Raw genomic sequence first — 23,008 nt, 5'->3', positions numbered from 1 at the left:
GGAGGTCACAGAGCACGGCTCAGGGATTGGGCAGCGACGGGAGAGGTGGGTGGTGATTGGGCGGTGCCCAGGAGGCTCAGGGGTGAGGCGCGGTCGCGCGAGCAGGAGTTCCGGCGGAGGCCCGTGCTGAGGGCTGGCGCCTTCACCATGGCCTCGTCTGAGCTGGACTACACCATCGAGATCCCGGATCAGCCCTGCTGGAGCCAGGGTATGGAACGAGGGTTGGGTCCAGTCGTGGGGAGGTAACCGAGCGAGTGTATGTGTCGCGAGCACAGCTGTGGCTCCGCCCTCTCGCGGCCCCGCCCTCTCGCGACCCGCCCCCTCACGGGATCCCGCAGGTCCCAGACTTTGTCGGGCGCACAGAGCCCCGCCCTCGTACAAGCTCCGCCCCCAGAGTTGTCTTCGGGTCCGAGCCCCGCCCCTTCCCTGCGGCCTGGGCTTTGTTGAGAGCTTTTTCTGTGTTTTCGGTTGGAGGTCTCCCGTCCGTGCCCTCGTTCTCTCGCAGCTGAGGGCTGCTTAGGACAGGGGCTTTCCGGATTCGTTTGTTTGGGGTCAGACTTCCCACTTCCATCCTCTCTTCGGTGGTTGTGGCTGGAGGACCCACCCGTTATTTTCCACGCGCTGTTTTCCCCGGGGGTCCTTGCAGAAACCCGGGACACAGGACTCATCCCTCCCACTCTCGTTCACAGTGGCTACCGAGCAGTCTCTGCTGTCAGGTGCAAGTCGGTTCAGATCCTCCCTTTAGTAGTTGGGTGACCTTCGGCAGATTCCTCATCTGCAAGACAAGGCTACAGATAGTAACCTCCCTCCCAGGACTGTTACACAACTTAGGTAATTTGCATAAAGCACCCAGCATTGTGTCCGGCATGGAGTAAGCATAGTGATTAACATTACTCCTCCCTAGAGTCATCAATAAAGAGAGGTGTGTGGGAGGCTTCACAAAAGGAGTAGTAGCCCGTAGAGCAGGCCTGGGTCCTTGCAGTGAGAGTTGGATTGGGGGCCCAGAGAATGGAAAGTCTGGCCTCCACTGGGAATTTTGACAGAGGAGGCTTGAAGTACTGAGGCCAGCATATCTCTCCCTGCCTTAGTCCACATGGCCTTTCCGCCCTCCAGTCTCACTGCCAGCAGCTCAGCCTCTCATATGGCTACCACAGTGATCTTTCTTAATGTAGAGGTTTGCTCTTAACACTAGTCTGCCCAAAACCCTTCAGTGGCTCCTAATTGCCCACAGGATAAATCAAGTCCAGGTTCCTTAACATGGCATTCAAAGTCCTTCGCAGTTTAGCAGCCCCTGCTTATCGCTTTGATCACTGTGTCCTTCCACTACTGTTCAATTTAAGTTTTATGTTCTGGCAACACAAATTGCTTATGATTCTCCACACACTTCTTGCTTCTCTGCCTTTGGTTCTGCTGTTTCCTCTGTCTGGAATGCCCTTTCCCCTCTGCCGCCGCATACCACCCCTCGCTTGTCCTTGACCATTTCATCATTGAAGTCTTAGCTCAGATGTTGCCTCCTCCAGGAGAGCCTTCCCAAGCCCCCTCCCATAGCATCTGTGTTACTTGGTTGGGGTCTGGGAGGAGAGGGCAGCCGCTAGGCTCCCAAAGGGCAGATGACTCTAGACCAGATGTGTTTCCTTACAGCTGGGTATATTGGCATAAGGCTCTTGGTCTTATGGATGTAAAAAATGCTTTTGAAAGGTTTTGGCATCAGGGGGAGGTGAAACCAGTTAATATTGCCCTTGGAGGGCCGCCAGCCATGAGCAGGGGTGGAGCTGCCTTTCTCGGTAGGCAGATGATCTCTCTCAGCCTACGTGGGCAGCCTGCTGGTCTCGGTTCACAATTCACTTCTACCTCCTACTGGCTCTATGGCTTTGGCAAGTTATTGAACCTTCCTGGGCCTCAGATTCCTCCACTGTAAAATGGGAATTGTAATAGTGTCTGCATCACGGGATGCCACGAAGATAGTAACTGGGTGTGTGTGCCTGGCATGTCGGTTTATTTCCTCTATTAGTGGCTCCCCTCACTGCTTGAGGAGCCTGGATCCTAGGGGGCCATTTAGTCCTGCATCCTTCTATGAGTGTGAGGGTGTTCTGTTGCTTCAAGACCCTTCCCTGACAGGATGCTTCCTCCCAAACATTGTGGCCCGCTGTAGGTGACTGGGATTGTTAGAAAGCGCTTCCCTTTCTTGAGCCACAATAGGGCTTCCTGTCATTTCTGCTCTCAATTCAGCATTTGTTGTGTCCTGGCCATGGGTTAGTTACTGGTGCCTCAGAAGTGACTCACACACAGGCTCCAGGAAGCTGTGGTTTTGGGGAGGAGTGAGGGTTTATAAGCAGGTGGTTTCACAATGTTGTGGTGCTTGCAGGGCTAGAGGGCCGTAGTGGGTACAACACAGCAAGGTAATCTCTCTTTCTTTGTCTTCCAGAGGTCAGCTCAGGGGGCGCCTGGGTGGCTCAATCGCTTGAACATCCAACTTCAGCTCAGGTCATGATCTCATGGTTTGTGAGTTCGAGCCCTACATTAGGCTCTATGCTGTTAGTTCAGGGCCTGCTTTAAATCCTCTGTCCCCTTCTCTCTCTGACCCTCCCCACTCAGGCTCTCTCTCTCTCTCAAAAATAAACACTTAAAAAAAAAAAAAGAGGTCAGTTGATGCCTTCCTTCTCTCTTCTCCAAGAGAAATACCCTAGGGCCTTCAGCTGTTGCTTCTCTGATGTGGTCCTAAGAACCTCCTCCTTCTGATGGCTCCTCTAGATTGGCTTCTGTTTATCACATCTTTCCCTCTCAAAGTGCACACCCTAGGGCTGAGCCGGATTGTGGGACCCGCTCAGAAGGAGGTCACAGCACCATGATTCCCTGAATCTGTTTCCCATCTGCAGAGAGCTCCTTCCAGGCCGACATGGCTTCACACAGGGATACTCTGTGGGGATCCTGGAGATTGTCTTTCTTTTGCATTTACTGTTTAATGGTGGAGAAGTGTGTAGGACAGTCATATTTGAACATCAAAACTGCAGTGCCCTGCACTGCGGCGGGTTAACAGGCGAGCAGCTGCCGCTGGTGCATCAGTTAGCTAAAAGGCAGCTGCGGGCCTGCAGTTGTTCCGTGCCCAGGCTGGGCAGCCCAGTGTCCTTCTGCTGGGAATCCCACCGGCCAGTTTCCGTGGCTGCCCATGCCAGGAGGGCAGTCCGCCTGGTCCTTTGCTGAAGCCGCTCCCTTGGCCTGGTATCTCCCTGCGTCCTTCTTCTCTGACCAGTGATCCCCTGCCCTCCTAGTACTCTGCTCCTATCTCATTTCCTTGGGGAAGGTTCTGTTCTCTGGGCTCTCGTAGCAGGGATCCCGGTCATAGTGTTTTGGATAGTTTTGCTCACTGTTGTGAGGGCCTGGCCAGATGAGGTGCCAACTAGGTTGAATGGAGTCACTTGGCAGCTCTGTGGGCCTGAGCCAGAGATGCTCTGACATCCCAGGCTGGGGCTACACTGCCCTTCCTCCCAGCCAGAGAGTGGTCAGCCAAGTCCCGCCCCAGGGCCCCTCCTCGGCTTGCTGACAGCCTAGCAGGCCTTCTTAACGGCACTGTATTGCTCTCATGTTCAGTAAACATTTTCAGAAATAATTGATTCACAGAATCTGGACAAGGGGCTCTCTTAAAGTACAAGGAAGGCCTTTGGAGTTCACAGAGAGAGGAAGTGATGGGTGTATTGTAAGCCCAGGCTTTATTGTGAACCTGGTCTTCTGCTAAGCACTAGCAAAAAAAAAAAAAAAAAAAAAAAAAAAAAAGGTAGGTAAAAAAATGGCTACTTAACCTTCAGGAAATTTTCACTGGCCCCCGAGAAACAGTTCAGAGTGGTTTTGAACACCTTGGTAGGCCCCAGGGGTTGAGGTGGCTTCCTGGAGAAGAGTGGCCTAAGCTGGACCAAAAACTTCACAGGGCTGATGGTGAGCAAAGGGTGCAGAAGTAAGGGCACTGGGGAGGCCTGAGGTGGCCTGAGGAGAGGCCTGTCACATAGGAGAGGAGTCAGAGGCCTAGGTGAAGAGTGAGTTGGAACTTGATCCTCTCCTTGCCTGTGGGCCCCCCGCAGGGCGCCTTTTAATTTTTTGTTTGTTTGTTTTTTTGAACAGAAGAGTTTATTTACAGGCACACCCTGTTTTATTGTGTTTTGCTTTATTACCCTTTGCAGATGTGAGGTTTTTTTTTTTTTTTTTTTTTTTTTTTTTTTTTTTTTTTTTTATCTTGCATCAAGTGAGTCTGTGGGTTCCATTTTTCCAACAGCGTTTGCTCATTTCGTGTCTGTGTTGCATTTTGGCAATTCTCATAATATTTCAGAAATTTTCATTTTTATTTTTATGGTGATCTGTGATCAGTGATCTTTGATGTTACTATTGTAATTGTTTTGGGGCTCCACAAACCCCAACTATATAAGATGAATGTTGTGTGCGTTCTAACTGCTCCACTGACCACCCTTCCATCTCTCTCCCTTTCCTTGGGCCTCCTTATTCCCTGAGACACACTATTGAAATTAGGCCAGTTAATAACCCCGCATCGCCTCTAAGTGTCAAGTGAAAGGAAGAGTCATGAGTCTCTCACTTTAAATCAAAAGCTAGAAACAATTATGTTTATTTTTTTATTTATTTATTTTTTTAAATTTTTTTAATGTTTTATTTATTTCTAGGAGACAGAGAGAGACAGCGTGAGCAGGGGAGGGTCAGAGAGAGAGGGAGTCACAGACTGAAACAGGCTCCAGGCTCTGAGCTGGCAGTCAGCACAGAGCCTGACGCGGGGCTCGAACCCATGAACCGCGAGATCATGACCTAAGCGAAAGTCGGACGCTTAACCGACTAAGCCACCCAGGCGCCCCCAATTATGTTTATTAAGGAAGGAATGTGGAAAGCTGAGACAGGCCAAACACTAGTCTTCTTATGCCAAACAACCAAGCTGCAGATGCAAAGGAAAACTTCTTGAAGGAAATGAAAAGTGCTACTCCAGTGAACGCATGAATGATAAGAAGACAACCATATTGCTGATACGGAGAAAGTCTGAGTGGTCTGGATAGAAGATCAAACCAGCCACAATACTACTTTAAGCCAAAGCCCAATCCAGATCAAGACCCTAACTCTCTTCAATTCTTTGAAGGCTGAGAGAGGTGAGGAAGCTGCGGAAGAAAAGTTTGAAGCTAGCAGAGGCAGGTTCATTAGTTTGAGGAAAGAATCCATCTCCATAACGTCAAAGTGTAAGGTGAAGCAGCCAGTACTGATGTTTGAAGTCACAACAAAGGCATCCAGAAGACTTGGCTAAGATAATTAATGAAGGTGACTACACTAAACACATTTTCACTGTAGATGAAACAGTCTTATATTGGAAGAAGATGCCATTTTGGATGTTCATAACTACAGAGAAGTCAGTGTCTGGCCTCAAAGCTTCCAAGGACAGGGTGACTTTTGCTAGAGGCTAAGGCAGTTGATGACTTTAAGCTGAAGCCAGTGCTCATTTACCATCCCCAAAATTCTAGGACCCTTCAGAATTATGATGAATCTACTCTGCCTGTGCTTTATAAATTGAACAACAAAGCCTGCATGACAGCACATCTGTTTACAACATGGTTTACTGAGAGTGTCAGCTCACTGTAGAGACCTACTGCTCAGAAAAAAAGATTCTTTTCAAAATATTACTGCTCATTGACAATGTACCTGGTCACCCAAGAGCTCTGATGGAGATGGACAATGAAATTAATATTGTTTTAATGACTTGATAACACAGCATCTATTCTGCAGCTCATAGATCAAGGAATGACTTCTACTTTCAAGTCCCATAATTTAAGAAATACGTTAGAAAGGTTATAGCTGCCATAGATAGTGATCCTCTGTTGGATCTGGGCAAAGTAAATTGAAAACCTTCTAGAAAGGATTCACCATTCTAGATGCCATTAAGAATATTTGTGATTCATGGGAAGAGGTCAAAATAGCAACATTAACAGGACTTTGGAAGAAGTTGATTCCAACCCTTATGGATGACTTTGCGGGGTTCAGGACTTCAGCGGAGGAAGTAATTGCACATGGGGTAGAAAGAGCCAGGTAACTAGAATTAAAGTGGTGCCTGAAGGTGTGACTGAATGACTGCAATCTTGCTGATAAAACTTGAACAGATGAGGAGTTGCTTCTTACGGAAGAGCCAAGAAAGTGGTTTCCTGGGATGAAATCTCCTCCTGGTGAAGATACTGTGAAGACTGTTGAAATGACAACAAAGGATTTAGGATATCACACAAACTGAGTTGATAAAGCAGTGCCAGAGTATGAGAGGATTGCCTTCAATTCTGAAAGAAGTTCTCTTGTGGGTAAAATGACATCAAACAGCATTGCATGCTACAGAGAAATCTTTCATGAAAGAAAGCATCAACAGATGCAGCAAACTTCCTTCCTGTCTTCTATTAGGAAATTGACGCAGCCACCCTGGCCTTCAGCAGCCACCACACTGACCAGTCAACAGCCATCAACTTTGAGGCAAGACCCTCTACCATGGAAAAGATTATGACTCACTGAAAGCTCAGATTTCAGATGATGGTTAGCATTTTTTTAAGCAATAATGTATTTTTATTTTTATTTATTTATTTAAATATTTTTTATTTTTTTCTAGGAGAGAGAGAGAGACAGCGTGAGCAGGGGAGGGTCAGAGAGAGAGGGAGTCACAGACTGAAACAGGCTCCAGGCTCTGAGCTGGCAGTCAGCACAGAGCCTGATGCGGGGCTCGAACCCACGAACCGTGAGATCATGACCTAGGCGAAAGTCGGACGCTTAACCGACTAAGCCACCCAGGCGCCTCAGCAATAATGTATTTTTAAAGATTTTATTTATTTTTTAAAGTAATCTCTACCCCCAGTGTGAGGCTCGAACCTACCACCCTGAGATCAAGGGTTGCATGCTTTACCAACTGGGCCAGCCAGGTGCCCCAGCAACAAAGTGTTTTTAAATTAAGGTGTGTACATTGTTTTTTTTTTAGACATAATATTAGTGCACACTTACTAGACAACAGCATAGTGTAAATGTAACTTTTGTGTGCACTGGGAAACCAAAAAATTCACTTGACTCACTTAATTGTGATATTCGCTTTATTGGGGTTGCCTGGAAATGAGCCCATGATATCTCCAAGGTATGCCTGTATTTTTTGAATCATCATCTCTTTCACACATTATTGTTATTTTTTAAATGTTTTTATTTATTTCTAGGAGAGAGAGAGAGAGACAGTGTGAGCAGGGGAGGGTCAGAGAGAGAGGGAGTCACAGACTGAAACAGGCTCCAGGCTTTGAGCTGGCTGTCAGCACAGAGCCCGACGCGGGGCTTGAACCCACGAACCGTGAGATCATGACCTAAGCGAAAGTCGGACGCTTAACCAACTAAGCCACCCAGGCGCCCCTCTTTCACACATTAATAAAAGCCCTTTCTAATTTGTCTGCTCTGTACTAGGTGCTGTGCTAGGCTCTGGATTTGAGCTCCAGACCTGGTGGACCCTTTACAGGCTTCCCTTCTCTGAGGTCTCTGGGGTTTTGTTGCACTTATACTGTTGACCATGACCTGCTCACATGCCAGGCCTGCCAGGAGCACTTCTCATGGTTTTATTAATCACAACCACCTTGTGAAGTAGGGAGCGCTCTTATACCATTTTACGCATGAGGAACAGAAACCTGGGGGAACTGAAGTATCTTACTCCAAGTTATCCCAACTTTCAACTCTGGAGCTCCACTCTGAAACTAGCGCATGAAGATTTTAGTTGCCATTAGTGAGTGTTGCTTGAATACAGTTCCATTTCTAGGAAACAATTAAGGACACACACAAAGGGGTGTCCAATAAAGTCGTTTTATAACAGCAAAAATTGGAATATCATGTCCAATAATGGGAAATTGTTCACCATAAATTGTGAAATATTCTACATTCGCTCCGTAGCCACTAGAGTGGTATAGAAAAATACAAACTGACAGGGAGAGATGTTCACAATATATTGCTAAATGGAAGAAAACAGATTACAAAACTGTGATTCCAACTTTACTAGGTATTCATATTCCCCTTTTCTATAGTAAGCATGCATTCCTCATATAGGGATAGTATCTTTGATTTACTGAACTCTTTCTTTGTGCCAGGTACCGTGCCAAGCCCTCTCTTGCCATTAGTATAGTTAATCTTTGTATTGTTAGCCCCATTTCACAGATAAGGAAATTGAAGTTTAGAAAACTTGCTCAAGGTCTGTTTCACAGTTATTTGTGGCAGAGCTACAGATTTGAACTCAGATAAGGTCTTATTTTATTTTATTATTTTTTTTAAGTTTTTATTTTAATTCCAGTTGGTTTACAGTGTTATATTAGTTTCAGGGGCACAATATAGTGATTCAGCAATTCCATAGCTCCTGGTGCTCATCAGGATTTGTGCCCTCCTTAAGCCCCATCACCTATTTCCCCCAGCCCCCCAGCCCTCTCCCCTCTGGCAACCATTGGTTTGTTCTCTATAGTTAAGAGTTTGTTTCTTGATTTGTCTTTCTCTCTTGAATTCAGATATGATTTTATATAGTAAGTACTCTTTAAAAATTTTTTATTTTTTTTTGGAGAGAGAGAACACGTGTAAATGGGGAAGGGGGCAGAGGAAGAAAGAGAGAATCCCAAGCAGGCTCTGAGCTGTCAGTGCAGAGCCCTGTGTGGGCCTCGATCCCACAGACTATGAGATCATGACCTGAGCTGAAATCAAGAGCTGGATGCTTAACTGACTGAGCCACCCATGCAACACTGTTATGTGATTCTTTTTTTTTTTTTTTTAAATATTTTTATTTATTTCTAGGAGAGCGAGAGAGACAGCGTGAGCAGGGGAGGGTCAGAGAGAGAGGGAGATACAGACTCTGAAATAGGCTCCAGGCTCTGAGCTGGCAGTCAGCACAGAGCCCGACGCAGGGCTCGAACCCACGAACCGCGAGATCATGACCTAAGCGAAAGTCGGACGCTTAACCGACTAAGCCACCCAGGCGCCCCTGTTATGTGATTCTTGATATTGGGATCATGAGTTCGAGTCCCATGTTGGGGGTACGGTAACTTAAAAAAAATATATCAGAACTGTGAGAATTTAGAAAGTATTTCTGGGGAAGTAGAGGAAACAGGATCTTTTTATTCTTTGCATTTTAAAAAGAAAACATACAGGCTCTTTGCATTTTGATTCTGGCTTACAGATAAAAAGCACATATTGTGTCACAGACCCTTATGCCTCATCAGCCTTTCCTTTGTCTTCTCCACATGCCTCTGGGATATACACAATCTAATTTATGCTTCAGTTTTATCACTTGAACTGTTGTACAATATTTGTAATTTTTGTATTATTGGTGTCAATGTCATTTTGTTGAGAAGTTCTAGAGGACAGGGAGCCTGTGAGATTAAATTGTTTTGTGGGTGCTCAAGAAGTGCCAGGGTTGAAAAGAATACCTCTGGCTTACCAAGGGGCTAAAGTAACATTTTTCAATGGTCATATGTTTATTTTTGAGAGAGAGAGAGAAAGAATGCACAGTGGGGGAGGGACAGAGAGAGAGGAGACACAGGATTTGAAGCAAGCTCTGTGCTGTCAGCTCAGAGCCTGATGTGGGGCTCCAGCCAACAAACTCTGAGATCATGATCTGAGCTGAAGTCGGACACTTAACCAGCTGAGCCACCCGGGCGCTCTTGGGCTAAAGTAACATTTTAACTCACACTGCAAATGTGATTGATACATATTAATTTTAGAAAATGGGCAAAAAATATCAAGAAAAACCAATTGCCTCTAATCCCAGGGATAATTGCTATTAATACTTCATATGCTTTTCTTTTTTCTTTAAAAACATTTTTAAAAATGTTTTATTTATTTTTGAGAGAGAGAGAGCACCTGAGTGTGTGTGTGTGAGTGCACTTGTGCGCATGAGCGGGGGAGGGGCAGAGAGAGGAGAAGACACAGTATCTGAAGCAGGCTTCAGGCTCTGAGCTTTCAGCACAGAGCCTGACATGGGGCTCAACCTCACGAACTGTGAGATCATGACCTGAGCTGAAGTTGGTCGCTTAACCAACTGAGCCACCCAGGCGCCCCTTGACATATTTTTTTCTATGCATAAATATATATGTGCGTGTGTATGTGTACGTGTGTGGGTATGTATTCTGTTGTATATGCTGCTTTTCAGCTTGCTTTTTCACTTAATGTACTATTAATTTTTTTTTAAGATTTTATTTTTAAGTAATCTCTACACACAACGAGGGCCTCAAACTTACAATCTTGAGATCAAGAATTGCATGGTCTACTGACTGAGCCAGCCAGGCATCCCTGTTACTATTAATTTTAAAAAATAATAGCATTATTGAGATATAATTCACATACCATAAAACTCATGCTTTGAAGATGTACAATTCATTGGTTTTTAGTATATTCACAGAACTGTGCAGCCATCACACTAACTCCAGAACATTTTCATCACCTCAGAAGAAACCCTGTGCCCATTAGTAGTCCCCCCTTCCCCCATTCTCCCCTTCCTTTAGCTCCTGGCAACCACTAATTTACTTCTCTATGGATTTACCTATTCTGGACATTTCATATAAATGGAATCATGCAATATATAGTCTTTCATGGCTGGCTTCTTTCACTTAGTGTATATTTTCAAGGTTAATCCATGATTTGTAGACTATCAGTACTTCATTGCTTTTAATGACCAAATGGTATTTCACTGTATGGGTATACCAAATTATTTAATGTTTATTTTGAGAGAGAGAGAGAACATGTGCACATGCATGTGCACATGAGTAGGGTAGAGGGAGAGGGAGAGAGAGTCTTAAGCAGGTTCCACATCCAGTGTGGAGCCAGATAGGGGACTTGATCTCACAACCATGAGATCATGACCTGAGCTGAAATTGAGTCAGTTGCTTAACTAATTGAGCCACACAGGAACCCTGCAAATCCTTTGCCCATCTTAATTGGGTTGTCTTTTTATTGTTGGGTTGCAAGAATTTCTTTGTATATGCCGGATACAGGACCCCTATCAGATATATGATTTGTAGATATTTTCTCCCATTCTGGGGCTTAGGATTTTCACTAAAAAATGTTTATTTAGGGGTGTCTGGGTGGCTCAGTCGGTTAAACGTCTGGCTTTGGCTCAGGTCATGATCTCACGGTTTGTGGGTTTGAGCCCTGGTCGGGCTCTGTGCTGACAGCTAGCTCAGAGCCTGGGGCCTGTTTCAGATTCTTTATCTCCCTCTCTCTCTGATCCTCCCCTGCTCACGCGGTCTCTCTCTGTCTCTCAAAATAAGTAAAACACAAAAAAATTTTTTTTAAATGTTTTATTTATTATTTCTTGAGAGAGAGAGAGAGAACAGGGGTGGGGCAGTGAGAGAGGGAGAGAGAATCTCAAGCAGGCTCTGCACTGTCAGATCAGAGCCCGCTGTGGGGATTGAACTCATAAACTGTGAGATTATGATCTGAACTGAAATCAAGAGTCAGATACTTAACTGACTGGGCCACTCAGGCATCCCTTGTTATTTTCACTTTGATGGTGTTCTTTGAAGTACGCATGTTTTAAATTTTGATGGAGTCCCAATTTTTTTTTTCTTATTCCTTGTAATTTTGTACATGTCCAAGAAACCATTGGACAAGGCCACAAAAATTTACTCCTGTGTTTTCTTTTAAATTTTCTAGTTTTAGCTCCTACATTAATGTCTCTTGATTTTTCTTAATGTATTATTGAGTATTTCCAAATGATTAAACATTTTTCTCTCCTAGAAGTGGAATTGCTATGTCAAAGATCGAATGTTTTTGAGACTTTTGATACATATTCCAAAATTGCCCTTGTCCCTGTCATTTCCCTCTGCCTTCCCACCTGTCTTCTGCTGTTCTGGTTTAGGCCTTTGCTATCTCTTGTGTTGCACATGACAGTAGCTTCCTGTCTGTTCCTAATGGACACTGCCCATGCAGCGGGATAAGTGTGGTGGCGTGGTGATGGCGGGTGCTGTGACAGAACAGAGGAGAGGCATCTAACCAGTGTGGTGATTTGGGGTGGGGAATGAAAAGGGGTTGGGGAAGGCATCAGGGGAGACTTCCTGGAAGCAGTGAGCTGACTCAGCAGGTGGAGTGGGCATTAGCAAAGCATAAACACAGAGCAGCAGCATCCTGGGCCGGGGAATGAGGGGCATGTGCAAGGTCCTGGAAGGTGGCGCCAGGGTGGCATTGTGGTCCAGAGAGATGGACGTTGCTCTGCCACTTCTCGGCTGCGTGTTCTTGGGGAGAGGGACTTACTCTTCTGCGTTTTAGTTTTCTCATCTATACAATGGGGACATTAGTAACGGACTCCTAGAATGGTTGCAGGAGCAAATGAAGCAGCCTATGTTGGGGTTCTGGTTGTGGTGGCCAGTCCCTGAGGAGGAGCAGGTCGAAGAGAGGTCAGTACTGGATCTGTTGATGTACAGAGGCAGCTATGTGTACACCTTTGGAGCCGAGGTGAGAGAGAGTTGGCTAAGACTGGGGGATAGGGGGCACCTAGGTGGCTCAGTCAGATGAGGGTCCGACTTCGGCTCAGGTCACGATCTTGCAGTTTGTGAGTTGGAGCCCCACGTCAGCACTGCTGTCAGCGCAGAGCCCACTTCGGATCTTCTGACCCCCTTTCTCTGCCTCTTCCCCACTTGTGCTCTCTCAAAAATAAACATATGAATAAATAAATACAGACAGACAGACTGGGGGCTTGGATTTTGTTACGCAGGGTGCCGGCTGGAATAGTGGTGACAAGCTGGTTTCTAGACCACTTGGGTTTTGGATTCCAGTTTCACTGCTTATTGTGTAACCCTGAGCAAGTCATTTATTATCTCTGTGGCTTAGTTTTCCATCAGAAAAATGAGAATAATAACAGTGCTTTGTTCATGGGATTGCTGTAAAGATTAAAGGAGTTGATATATAAAGTGCTTAGAGGGTGCTTGACACATACTGTGCTTTTCCTGTTATCATTATTGTTTTTCTTGGTGATGGGGGCGTGGGGGTAGGAGCTGGATGGAGATGCGGAATTCCGAGAGGTCTGGGATGGTTTAGGAACAAGGTAGATTTGATTGCCTGTGCGGGGTCATGGAAGTCTTGGAGTATAATTGAGAAATGCAGCCGGTGCCTGAGTCTTGGCCCTGAGGGGCAGCCGCCAGAGGCCCTGAGATGTCAGCCACAGGAGGGAGAGGGTGATATGGCCAGTAGAATGACCATAAAAGGAACAGGGGCTTTTCTAAGAGGATGGAGGAATCGTGATCTGGATGGGGCAATAAATAACAATAGCCATAACAATTACTTTTATTACTCTGGAAAGGGCAATGGATAACAAGAAGAATGCCAGCTCTTTCTCCTTGGATCCATCCTTCACTTCGCAGCCACATGTTCATTCCAGCACGTGTCTCCCGAGTGCCTGAATGGGCCGGCCACAGGGCTGGGCACTGGGGCCTGTGGGGGTAAGCACGACACACTCAGTGCCTGCCTTCACAGAGTCTGCTGGCTAAAGGGAGAGATAGACATTAAGTAATTGTGCAAGTTATTGATACAGATTGGATCGTGCCACTTCCCCAATTCCAGAATCATCATTTTCTTTCTACTGCTATGGAATAAAATCCCGACTCGTATGCATGGCTTGAAAGGTCTTGCGGGATCAGGCCCCCAGTCCTGCTCCTGGCAGCTCTCCTAACCACTGTTGCTCCTCCGCCAGGCTTCTAGCCCCCCGGGACTGCTTGCTGGGCCTCAGAACCAACCACAGTATCTCCAGAGCCTCCTGCCCCCGCCCATGCCCTGTCTCCACCTGGTCACTCCTAGCGGGCCTCAGGGCCAGCGTGACAAATGTGTCTTCCTCTGGGAGGCCTTTCCCAGTCTCCGTTACTCTCAGTCCTGTGGCCGAAGCACCTTGGACCTCTGTGGGCTGTAGCACTCGAAATATAGAATCAGGAGGGAGCTTGGCTCTGGTGGGAGGAACTGAAGGCTCCAGTTAGGAATGGGTCCCAGGGGGAGATTGTGTCGGGGGAGTGGGCATGCCTGCGGGCAGGAAGAACACCTGTGGCTCAGGGGCAGCCTGAGTGCCTGGCTGGAGGGGAGGGGCCGGTTGCCTCCCATTAGGAGTAGTACGGAATGGTTGGGCTCTGGGAGTGGGCAGTGTGTTCAGGGTGTCCGTATTCTGAGAGTTTCTTCATGCAAATGCCTATCTGGAGGAAGAGTCATCCCTACCTGAGTCAGTGAAGCCAAGGGTACCTGTAAAACCTGGTGGAGCAGAATGGAGTTTCAAATCGAGCTTCGGGAGGGGGGCAGATCGGAGGCCCCGGAGAGGCTGTTTGAACCTTGTCCAACTGGGAATGCACCAATGCCACTGGTGGGGGCTGGCCTTAACTTCAGGAGGCCACCAAGGGGTGTGACATTCCTTGGCTGCCCTCTCTGTATTTGAGATAAATGCCAAAGCCCTTTGCCAGCGTCGTGGTGGTGGCATAGGAGGAGACTGCTTTAGGCTGGGGGAGGGGAGCCTATGCTCAGACAGCAGCACAGAGGTAAGGGGGCCTCCCTGGGGCAGGTCTCAGACATCTAGTTCCTGGGCCTCAGAGACTCAAAGGCAGGTCCAAATGGGTGGCTGTTGATTGCTACCCGAGACTGCTGCAGCCTGAGCTTCATGGGGAGTCCTCCCCAGCAAGTCCTCCCCAGATATGGCCTCCCCACCAGAAGAGCCAAGCAGTCGAAGAACTGCTATGGCAGGAGATGGGGACACCAGGCCAGGAAAGGGGGTAAGAATTTTTGGAGTGGCCCGAGGTAGTTCTGTAGGGCCTTCTCCCTCATCAGAGGTCAGGCCGGCCTCAGGGGGGCCGGGGAATGCTGGCAGGCGTCAGAAGGGACCGAGGCGCCCGAACTCCCGCTGCAGGCGGAGGTGCAACCCGGCCTGGGATCCCCGTGGGGGCGGCAGTTACTCTCTGGAGGCCGGAGTCACCACGCCGGAGAGCAGGCGCACTGAACTTCTCAATCACATTAATTTCCACAGGAAATTGTTGTCTTCCTTTTGTCCAAAGGTTAGTGATTTATATTTACCATCCTCTTAACTAGCCTTGAAATTTACTGTTGCCAGGTCACCACGGCATCCATAAATCTCGAGGTGGCAGCTGAGTATCGCCAAGTGGCTTGACACTTGGAAGGGCACAGCCTGGCCCTTTTGGGAGGGCAGATAACTAGTAACGGACAGTCCCTGCACAGAAGTCCCTTGACTGGGTGGGTACTTGCTTGGCAGGGGAAATGAGGTGAGGTCTGGCCAACAAGATTGCAGGGAGGCCTCTTCGAACGCAGCCATAGAAGAGGCAGCTGGTTTGTGTCTTCGCACATCACCGAAGGAGATAGGCCTCTAGTCGTGGATGGTGCTGGTGGCACAGGAGGGCTCAAGTGGCTTAGTTAGGTTGGGGAGCAAGGGCCAGATTCCCAGCTGTGTACTTCCTGTGTGACCTGAGACCAGTAACCTAAGCACTCTGTGCCTCAGTTTCCTCATCTGCAATAATATTCCTCATAGTGTTGTTATGAGGGTTAAATCTCAATAAGTAGGGGCGCCTGGGTGGCTTAGTTGGTTAAGCGTCCGACTTTCGCTTAGGTCATGATCTCGCGGTTCGTGGGTTCGAGCCCCGCGTCGGGCTCTGTGCTGACTGCCGGCTCAGAGCCTGGAGCCTGTTTCAGTCTGTGACTCCCTCTCTCTCTGACCCTCCCCTGCTCATGCTGTCTCTCTCTCTCTCTCCTAGAAATAAATAAAACATTAAAAAAAATAAAAATAAAATCTCAATAAATATTGGCGGTTATTGTTCTCTGGCAGGACAGCGTGGTGGATTGGTACGGGCCCTCAGAATCGGTCTGCTTCACCCCCCCCCACCCCCGTTGGCACTGTACTAGCCATTTCTCTGTTTAAGATCCTTTTCTTTCTTTGGCGCCTGGATGGCTCAGTCGGTTAAACGTTCGCCTCTGGATCTCAGCTCAGGTCTTGAGCTCAAGTGGTTGTGAGTTCATGCTCTGTGTTGGGTGTGAACTGTACTAAAAAAAAATCCTCTTCTTCCATCTGCTGGTGAAATTAGAACAGGGCTGGCAAACTTTTTTTGTAAAGGGCCAGTAAGTATTTTAGGCTTTGTGAACCACATGGCCTCTGTTGCAACTACTCAGCTCTGCTGTTTTAGCAAGAAAGCAGCTATATACACTAAGGAAATGAGTGAGTATAGCTGTGTTCCAATAAAAATTTATTGTGGACAGTCAAATTTGAATTTCATATAAGTCATGTGTTGCACAATATGATTCTCTTTATTTTTTAAACTATTTAAAAATATAAAAACCAATATTATTTTTAGCTTGTGGTTCATATAAAAACAGACAATGGGTTACATTTGGCCCATGGCTTGTAATTTGCTGACATCTGGATTAGAAGGTGAAACTGCACGGAGAAAGTCCTCACTTACTTTTCTCACGTGGGCTATGCCTTTGAGTTACTAGAGAAAGGTGCCCGCTTGTTGGGTTTTTCCGGTGACCCTGTAGTGCCTCGTAAGAGGTTTAAATGACACTTGAGGCAGGACAGAGGAGCGAGCCCCGTGGGAACTGGAGGCACAGGGCTGGCAGGCTGCCTCGGTCTGGTACCTGTTGGTTCACTGCCTATAGCTAGAGTGGTGCTGGCTCTGGACTGGCCAGTCACCCTCACCCCACCTCACAGCTCTGGTGCTGACAGCCCCACCATGTCTGTGTTTCAGAGAACGGCCCCAACCAAGGTGGAAAGGAGATGGGGACACGACAGCCTTTGGTGATTCTCTTAGGCTGGGGTGGCTGCACCGACAAGAACCTTGCTAAGTACAGCGCCATCTACCACAAAAGGGTGAGTACTGCAGACTTGCGGGCACCCAGCACACTGGGGTGCTGCCCCCTGTGGCCTTTCTGTGGGGAACTAGCCTTGGGTGCCCCTCATCCCTGGGCCGCAGTGTGGCAGGCCTGGGAATGGCACGAAGAATAGCCTGTGAGAAAGATGTTGGGGTCATGGGGACTTTGGCAGGATTATCCCTTCTTGATGCTGCCAGCTCTGTGGCCTGGTCTGTCTCCTTTAGCCCCCTGACCCGCTTTCCCTTCCTTCCTCCTCAAACCCCACAGCAGCCCAGCCCTGCTGTGCTCCCAGCTGTGGAGTGGGCCCAGACCTCAAGTCTGTTGTTGCCCTGATTGGCAGCAAAAGCCTGCGCCAAGCGTGCTGGGCAAAGTGTGTACTCCCAGGATTTTCTCCCTTTCTGATCGGGTGAGTTTCTGTCTTAGGTTGACCATGGACCTTCACGTTCCCATAGTAGAAGGGCCTCTTGGAAAAGAGATTCAGGCTGGAGGTCTTCTTACTTCTTAAGCTATCCCAAGAGTTGGATGTAGAGCTTATGGTAATTGGAGAGAGCCTTAGGAGGGCTGGGTTGTATTTTTTTTTTTTTTTTTTATTTCTAGGAGAGAGAGAGAGAGAGAGACAGCGTGAGCAGGGGAGGGTCAGAGAGAGAGGGAGACACAGACTCTGAAATAGGCTCCAGGCTCTGAGCCGGCAGTCAGCACAGAGCCCGACGCGGGGCTCGAACCCACGAACCGTGAGATCATGACCTAAGCGAAAGTCGGACGCTTAACCGACTAAGCCACCCAGGCGCCCCTGGGCTGGGTTGTATTTTGGAAGCCCCTTTCACATCTTTGGCCTCCGGCCTGGCCTCCCAAAATGGAGACAGCAGTGCGGACAGCCCTAGGTGCCACCTGGAAACCCTGGGCTGAGGAGTGGGAATCTCCTGGGAGAAAGGCCAGCCAGTACCCCCCGCCCCCTGCCTCAGCCTCTCTCCACTGACCTCTGTCTGCACTGTGTGCGATGTGTGTGGTGGCCCTGGAACGGGAGAAGGGTTGGGGGGAAAATGTAGTTCTGAGCTTGAGGCCTTTCCCCAACCAACAAGGCTGGTGCTCTGGCATTGCTGTTTATGAACGGCCTTGCTCTGTGGGTAGTTTTAGCTGCTTCTGAATTCCACTTGCTGGGCCAGGCTTGTTTGTCTGGCTTCTCCAGTGCACTAAGATCCCTGAGGGCAGGTGGAGGAGTAGGAATAGGTGAGTGTAGCCAGAATGGAGAGTGAAAGAAAGGGCAGGTGTCAGGAGAGGAGGCTGGGGAGGGTCCTGGGGGGATTTAAGCAGGGGTGTGATGTTAGATCGCAGGGAAGGCAGCGGGGTTGAGTCGGCAGGCTGGTGGAGGGGTTGTCTGGGAAAGGAAGGGAGTCAGGACAGGATGGGTATGGAGAAAAAGATTTTCCAAACCTGTACTCCTAATAGTATATTATTTAAAAGGAAAGAAAAATACTGCATCTACACATAGAGATGACCTCTGTCTGCTTGTTAGTGTCCCTCCTTTCAGCTTTTCTCTGTGTATCTTTTATTTACTTAAACCACATCTGTTGGCTACACTGTTTTGCATACTGCCTTTTTTCAGATCGTGAGCTCCACCTTCCCATGTTAATCTGTTTTTCTCTCTTCTGGTTCCTAGTCTATATTCCGATTCTCTCACAGTCTCCAGAATGTCCTTTACAGCTGATTTAGCATCCAATCCAGGATCACCCATGGCATCTAGTTATTTTGTTCCTTAAGACTCTATTATTTTTTACAGATTTTATTTTATTTATTTATTTTTTTAGAGAGAGAGCATGAGTAGGGGAGAGGGGCAGAGGGAGAGAGAGAGAATCCTACATGTGGGGCTTGATCCCATGACCCTGGGATCATGACCTGGGCCGAAATCAAGAGCTGGATGCTCAACTGACTGAGCCACCCAGGCACCCCTTATTTTATTTTTTAAGATTTAATTTTTAAGTAATCTCTACACCTAATGTGGGCCTACCAGAGAATATATCTAGGAGTCCGTGATCCCGAAGGTGCTGGAAGGAAAGCATGATGGGCACTAAAGCTGTCATGGGGTTTGACCATTTGGGAGAGTGTGGGTGACCTTGATAAGAGCAGTGCAGGGGAGCCAGTGGGAAAGGGCGAGGTGGAGAGGGCAGGTGTCAAAGACAGGCTAGGAAGGTGGAGAGAGGGTGGGATAGAGTTAGAGTGAGGTGCAATGTAACTGCAGAGGATTTTTTAAAAATGAGGTTGGTTTGATAGGAATCTAGAGAGAGGAAGAGACTGAAAATACAGGAGAGGGAGGCAGGGACCCTCAGCGGGGCCCTGGGGCTGACTGTGCACAGAGATGGAGAAATGCCTGGCTGGAGGGGTGGGGGGAGACTGGGATCTGACATGCAGGGACTTCTAGGAGCACCTGACTGGGGAGGTGGCAGCAGAGATGCCAGGCACCTGGGAAACCTCGAAGTGAGGCCCAGACCCAGGGGCGTGGGGAAGCTTGGCATGTGCATGCCCTTCATGGGGGTCGGGGGATGGGTGTTGGGCCCTCACAGGGCGAGCTCTGTGTGTGTGCTCACAGGTGACACGCAGTTAGAGGGCACACGCTTGTGTGTCCTCATAGATGGCATGTTCCCAGGAGTTGCTGTTTGTTTCTGTTTGTGCAGGTAGTTCTGCGTGTGAACCCTCCGGCAGGGGAGTGTGTGTGTGTGTGTGTGTGTGTGTGTGTGTGTGTACACTTGAAGGGAGTGCAGCAGGCAAGTGTGTACCCACCAGTGGTATGGGTGCTTGTGGGTGTGTACTGCTGGCTATTGCCTTTTTGTGCACTGACAGATGGTGTGATAGGTACACATGAGTGAGTGGTGGGTGTCACATGTGTCTGCATCTGTGGGATGGCGATGTGGGTGGGCTTTGTTTAGTTCTAGGAGTTGAGCGTGTGTGGCGGTGTGATGTTGGTGTTTGCATTTGTGGACAATGCTGTGTGTCGGATCAGTGGGAATACATTTCACATCCCACTGGGAAGTTAGAACAGAGCACTTTGTGAAGTCTCCCAGAGCTGAGGGGGCAGGTGGCATCGGTGGCCCCCTCTGCAGAGAGAGTCTCAGGAGGGGGGCTTCAGCATGCCAGGGCCTTGGTAGGAACAGTGCCAGGAGGACTTGGGGCAGATATCAGATTGGAGTCAGCGGGAGGGGTGAAGTTGGGGAGCTAGTGGCAGGGTTATTTCAGCTGACCATCGTGTTAAGCTATAGGTCATTCAAGTACTGTGGCCGTGTGACCTCATTAGTACTCCTACCGCTACTCATTGCTGCTACTGTTAGGTTACTTTGTGCCAGGTGCTGTTTTGAGCACTTGAGATACATCTTTTCACTCAATCTTCAGTCTGTGAGACAGATATTATCCTAGTTTACAGTTGGAAACACAGACTCAGGAAGGTGAAGCAGATTTCTCTTCACTCACACTGTTAAGAAGTGGTGCTAAGAATTGAACCCAGACCTGTGTGACCCTAGAGCCCACCTAACTCAGATTCCCCAGACAAAGGGCCCTTTGTCTCTGGAGCAGGACAGTAGGAGAGGGGATTAGGATGCAGGCACATGGCTTTGGCTGCCTTTTCTAACTGACCTAGAAGAGGATCTGTCTGGAGATTCTGAGGCATACTTGACCCAGGCATTGCGAGGTACAGAAGTCTAAGAGAGTTTGGCTCAGATTTTAGAATTTGAGGAACAACAGTGTTTACTATATTTGGAATTTCAGGGCGAGTGGGAGGAGTGATCCAAGTCCTTGGAACCGGATAGATTTGGGTGCCAGGCCCCTATGCCAAAAAGTGTGGACTCACTCTCAAGGCCCTGCGGGAAGGTGGCAGTAGCCAGAGACACATGATGCAGGGTCCAGCTCACGACTGGCCTCTGGTGGTCAAGACTGGGGCCTGCAGGCTGTATCTTCTGTGTTGGATCTTTACCGGGTGGGGTGTGTGTGTGGGGGGTCCTCCTTGTGCCTGGGAGGGTGGGGATAGTGCTGAGCTGAGTCACTGCAGCAAGGTCTAACCAAGCAGTGAGGCCATAAATATGTCAGAGTGGAGCAGATGAGGGTACAAGGGGGAGGGTGGGAGAGAGACAGGGGGTGGGCCAGAGTGAGACTTTCTTCTGGTCAACTTAGATATTTCCAAAGTGAGCTCCAGACCTCACATACCATGCTAGGCTGAGTGGTTTTGGCCCAGCATGAAGTGACTATTCCATAAATGGGCCTTGAATATACCTTCTAGTCTGGAAGGCACCCGTGTCTGTGAGAGGTGAGCTGGTGTCTGGCCACTGTTAAGCTTATGGGCCTCTGGCATTTGGAGCTTCTGGACATCTCTGACCTAGCTGTACTCCCTCACCTCTCGCCCCATCCCTGAGGACCGACCAGGCCTCTCTCCTCTCCCCAGGGCTGCATCGTGATCCGATACACAGCCCCATGGCACATGGTCTTCTTCTCCGAGTCCCTGGGCATCCCTTCACTTCGTGCTTTGGCCCAGAAGCTACTTGAGCTACTCTTTGATTACGAGATTGAGAAGGAGCCCCTGCTCTTCCATGTCTTCAGCAATGCTGGTGTCATGCTGTACCGATACGTGCTGGAGCTCCTGCAGACCCATCGGCGCTTCTGCCACCTGCGTGTGGTGGGCACCATCTTTGACAGCGGTCCTGGTGATAGCAACCTGGTGGGGGCTTTGCGGGCCCTGGCAGCCATCCTGGAGCACCGGCCTGCTGTGCTGCGCCTGCTGCTCCTGGTGGCCTTCGCCCTGGTGGCAATCCTGTTCCATGTCCTGCTCGCTCCACTCACTGCCCTCTTCCACACCCACTTCTATGACAGGCTACTCAATGCAGCCTCTCGCTGGCCTGAGCTCTACCTCTACTCGAGGGCCGACGAGGTGGTCCTGGCCAGGGATGTGGAACGCATGGTGGAGGCACGCCTGGCGCACCAGGTCCTGGTGCGCTCTGTGGACTTTGTATCATCTGCACATGTCAGCCACCTCCGCGACTACCCTGCTTACTACACAAGCCTCTGTGTCAACTTCATGCGCAGCTGTGTCCACCGCTGAGCTCCTTGCCCCACCCAACACCCACCCCCAACTTACCTCTGCTCCAGAAATAAATGCCTGACACCTCCCCACAACCTATATCCATGGGTGGGGTCCTCTCTGCTTCACCTCCCTTACAGCCCTTTGGGACTTTGTGGTCCTGCAGGTAGAGAATTGAGAATTGCCATTGAATTTTAGCAGCCTCTACCCCAGGGACTGTGGTGGTCTGTTTATCCCAGGAACTTAGTGGGTGGAAGTGCCTGGACAGGTCTCTGTAGGAGTCTTGCAGTGGCTGTGTTTAGACACGTGCGAGTCAGGCTGCTGAGTTCTGTGGCATTTAGGCTGTATAGGGTGGGATTGCTGATGAGCCCCAGGGTTAATCTTTAACTTCTTGAAGGGAAGGTGAACTTTGTGGGGAGGTGACGGAAAGTAGAGTCAGGCTGGGGCAGGGGCTACGATTTCTGCCCCAAAGCCCCAGAAGGGCAAAGCCTTGCAGCATGAAGCACCATGCACACAGATGCCACTTAATAGTTCATTCAGAGGGGCTGCTCTGCCCTCACTGCCCCAGGGGAGCCGAGGAGCAGAGGTGGCAGGTCTGCCTGGGTCCGTCACACTGCCAGCAAGCCACTGGTCCAGGAAGGCTGCCAGGTGTGTAACAAGCAGGTGGAGTGGGGAGCAGGAGGACTGCAGCGCCATATAGGAGCTGGGACAAGCTAAGTCCGTAGCCCTGAAGACCAGAACCAGGGCAAGGGGCCCCTTGACTAAAACAACAAACTCTATCTTCTTGAGAGACCTACTTGGATCATCTGCAGGCAGGAGAGGTGGCTTCAGCCTTAGAGTTCTGTATCGTCTCTCATTCTATGAGTCACTGCTGCACAATGTTGACACATAGTAGGTACTCAATAAATGTTGATTCAGTGAGCTTACTGTGGTATTCAAGGGACTTGGCGGGACAGGGATGGGCTTTGAGAATTTGACAGACAGTGAAGGAGTTGGCTGGCCAAGTTCTGGGTGGGAGCTGACCGTTGATATTCTCAGAGCTGATGGACTCTGTCTCCAGAGCTGGGCTCAGTCTGCATCTGTCAGCCCTCTGGGACCACT

The 23,008-nt window shown here is 48.9% G+C and overlaps 1 protein-coding gene across 1 annotated transcript; it reads left to right on the top strand.

Moving 5' to 3' along the window:
- Positions 1-65: 65 nt before the first annotated feature.
- TMEM53 (transmembrane protein 53) lies at positions 66-22,006 on the top strand. Its single transcript, XM_039238697.1, has 3 exons — positions 66-208; positions 16,728-16,849; positions 21,275-22,006. The coding sequence occupies exons 1-3, from the start codon at positions 148-150 to the stop codon at positions 21,926-21,928; spliced, it is 837 nt and encodes a 278-aa protein (XP_039094628.1). The 5' UTR covers positions 66-147; the 3' UTR covers positions 21,929-22,006.
- Positions 22,007-23,008: the final 1,002 nt, after the last annotated feature.

This window comes from Hyaena hyaena, unplaced genomic scaffold, assembly GCF_003009895.1.
Source record: "Hyaena hyaena isolate Hyena2069 unplaced genomic scaffold, ASM300989v1 scaffold_144, whole genome shotgun sequence".
Classification (NCBI taxonomy): Eukaryota; Metazoa; Chordata; class Mammalia; order Carnivora; family Hyaenidae; genus Hyaena; species Hyaena hyaena.
Note: the sequence above shows the minus strand (reverse complement) of the source record. Positions and strands in the feature narration are given on the sequence as shown.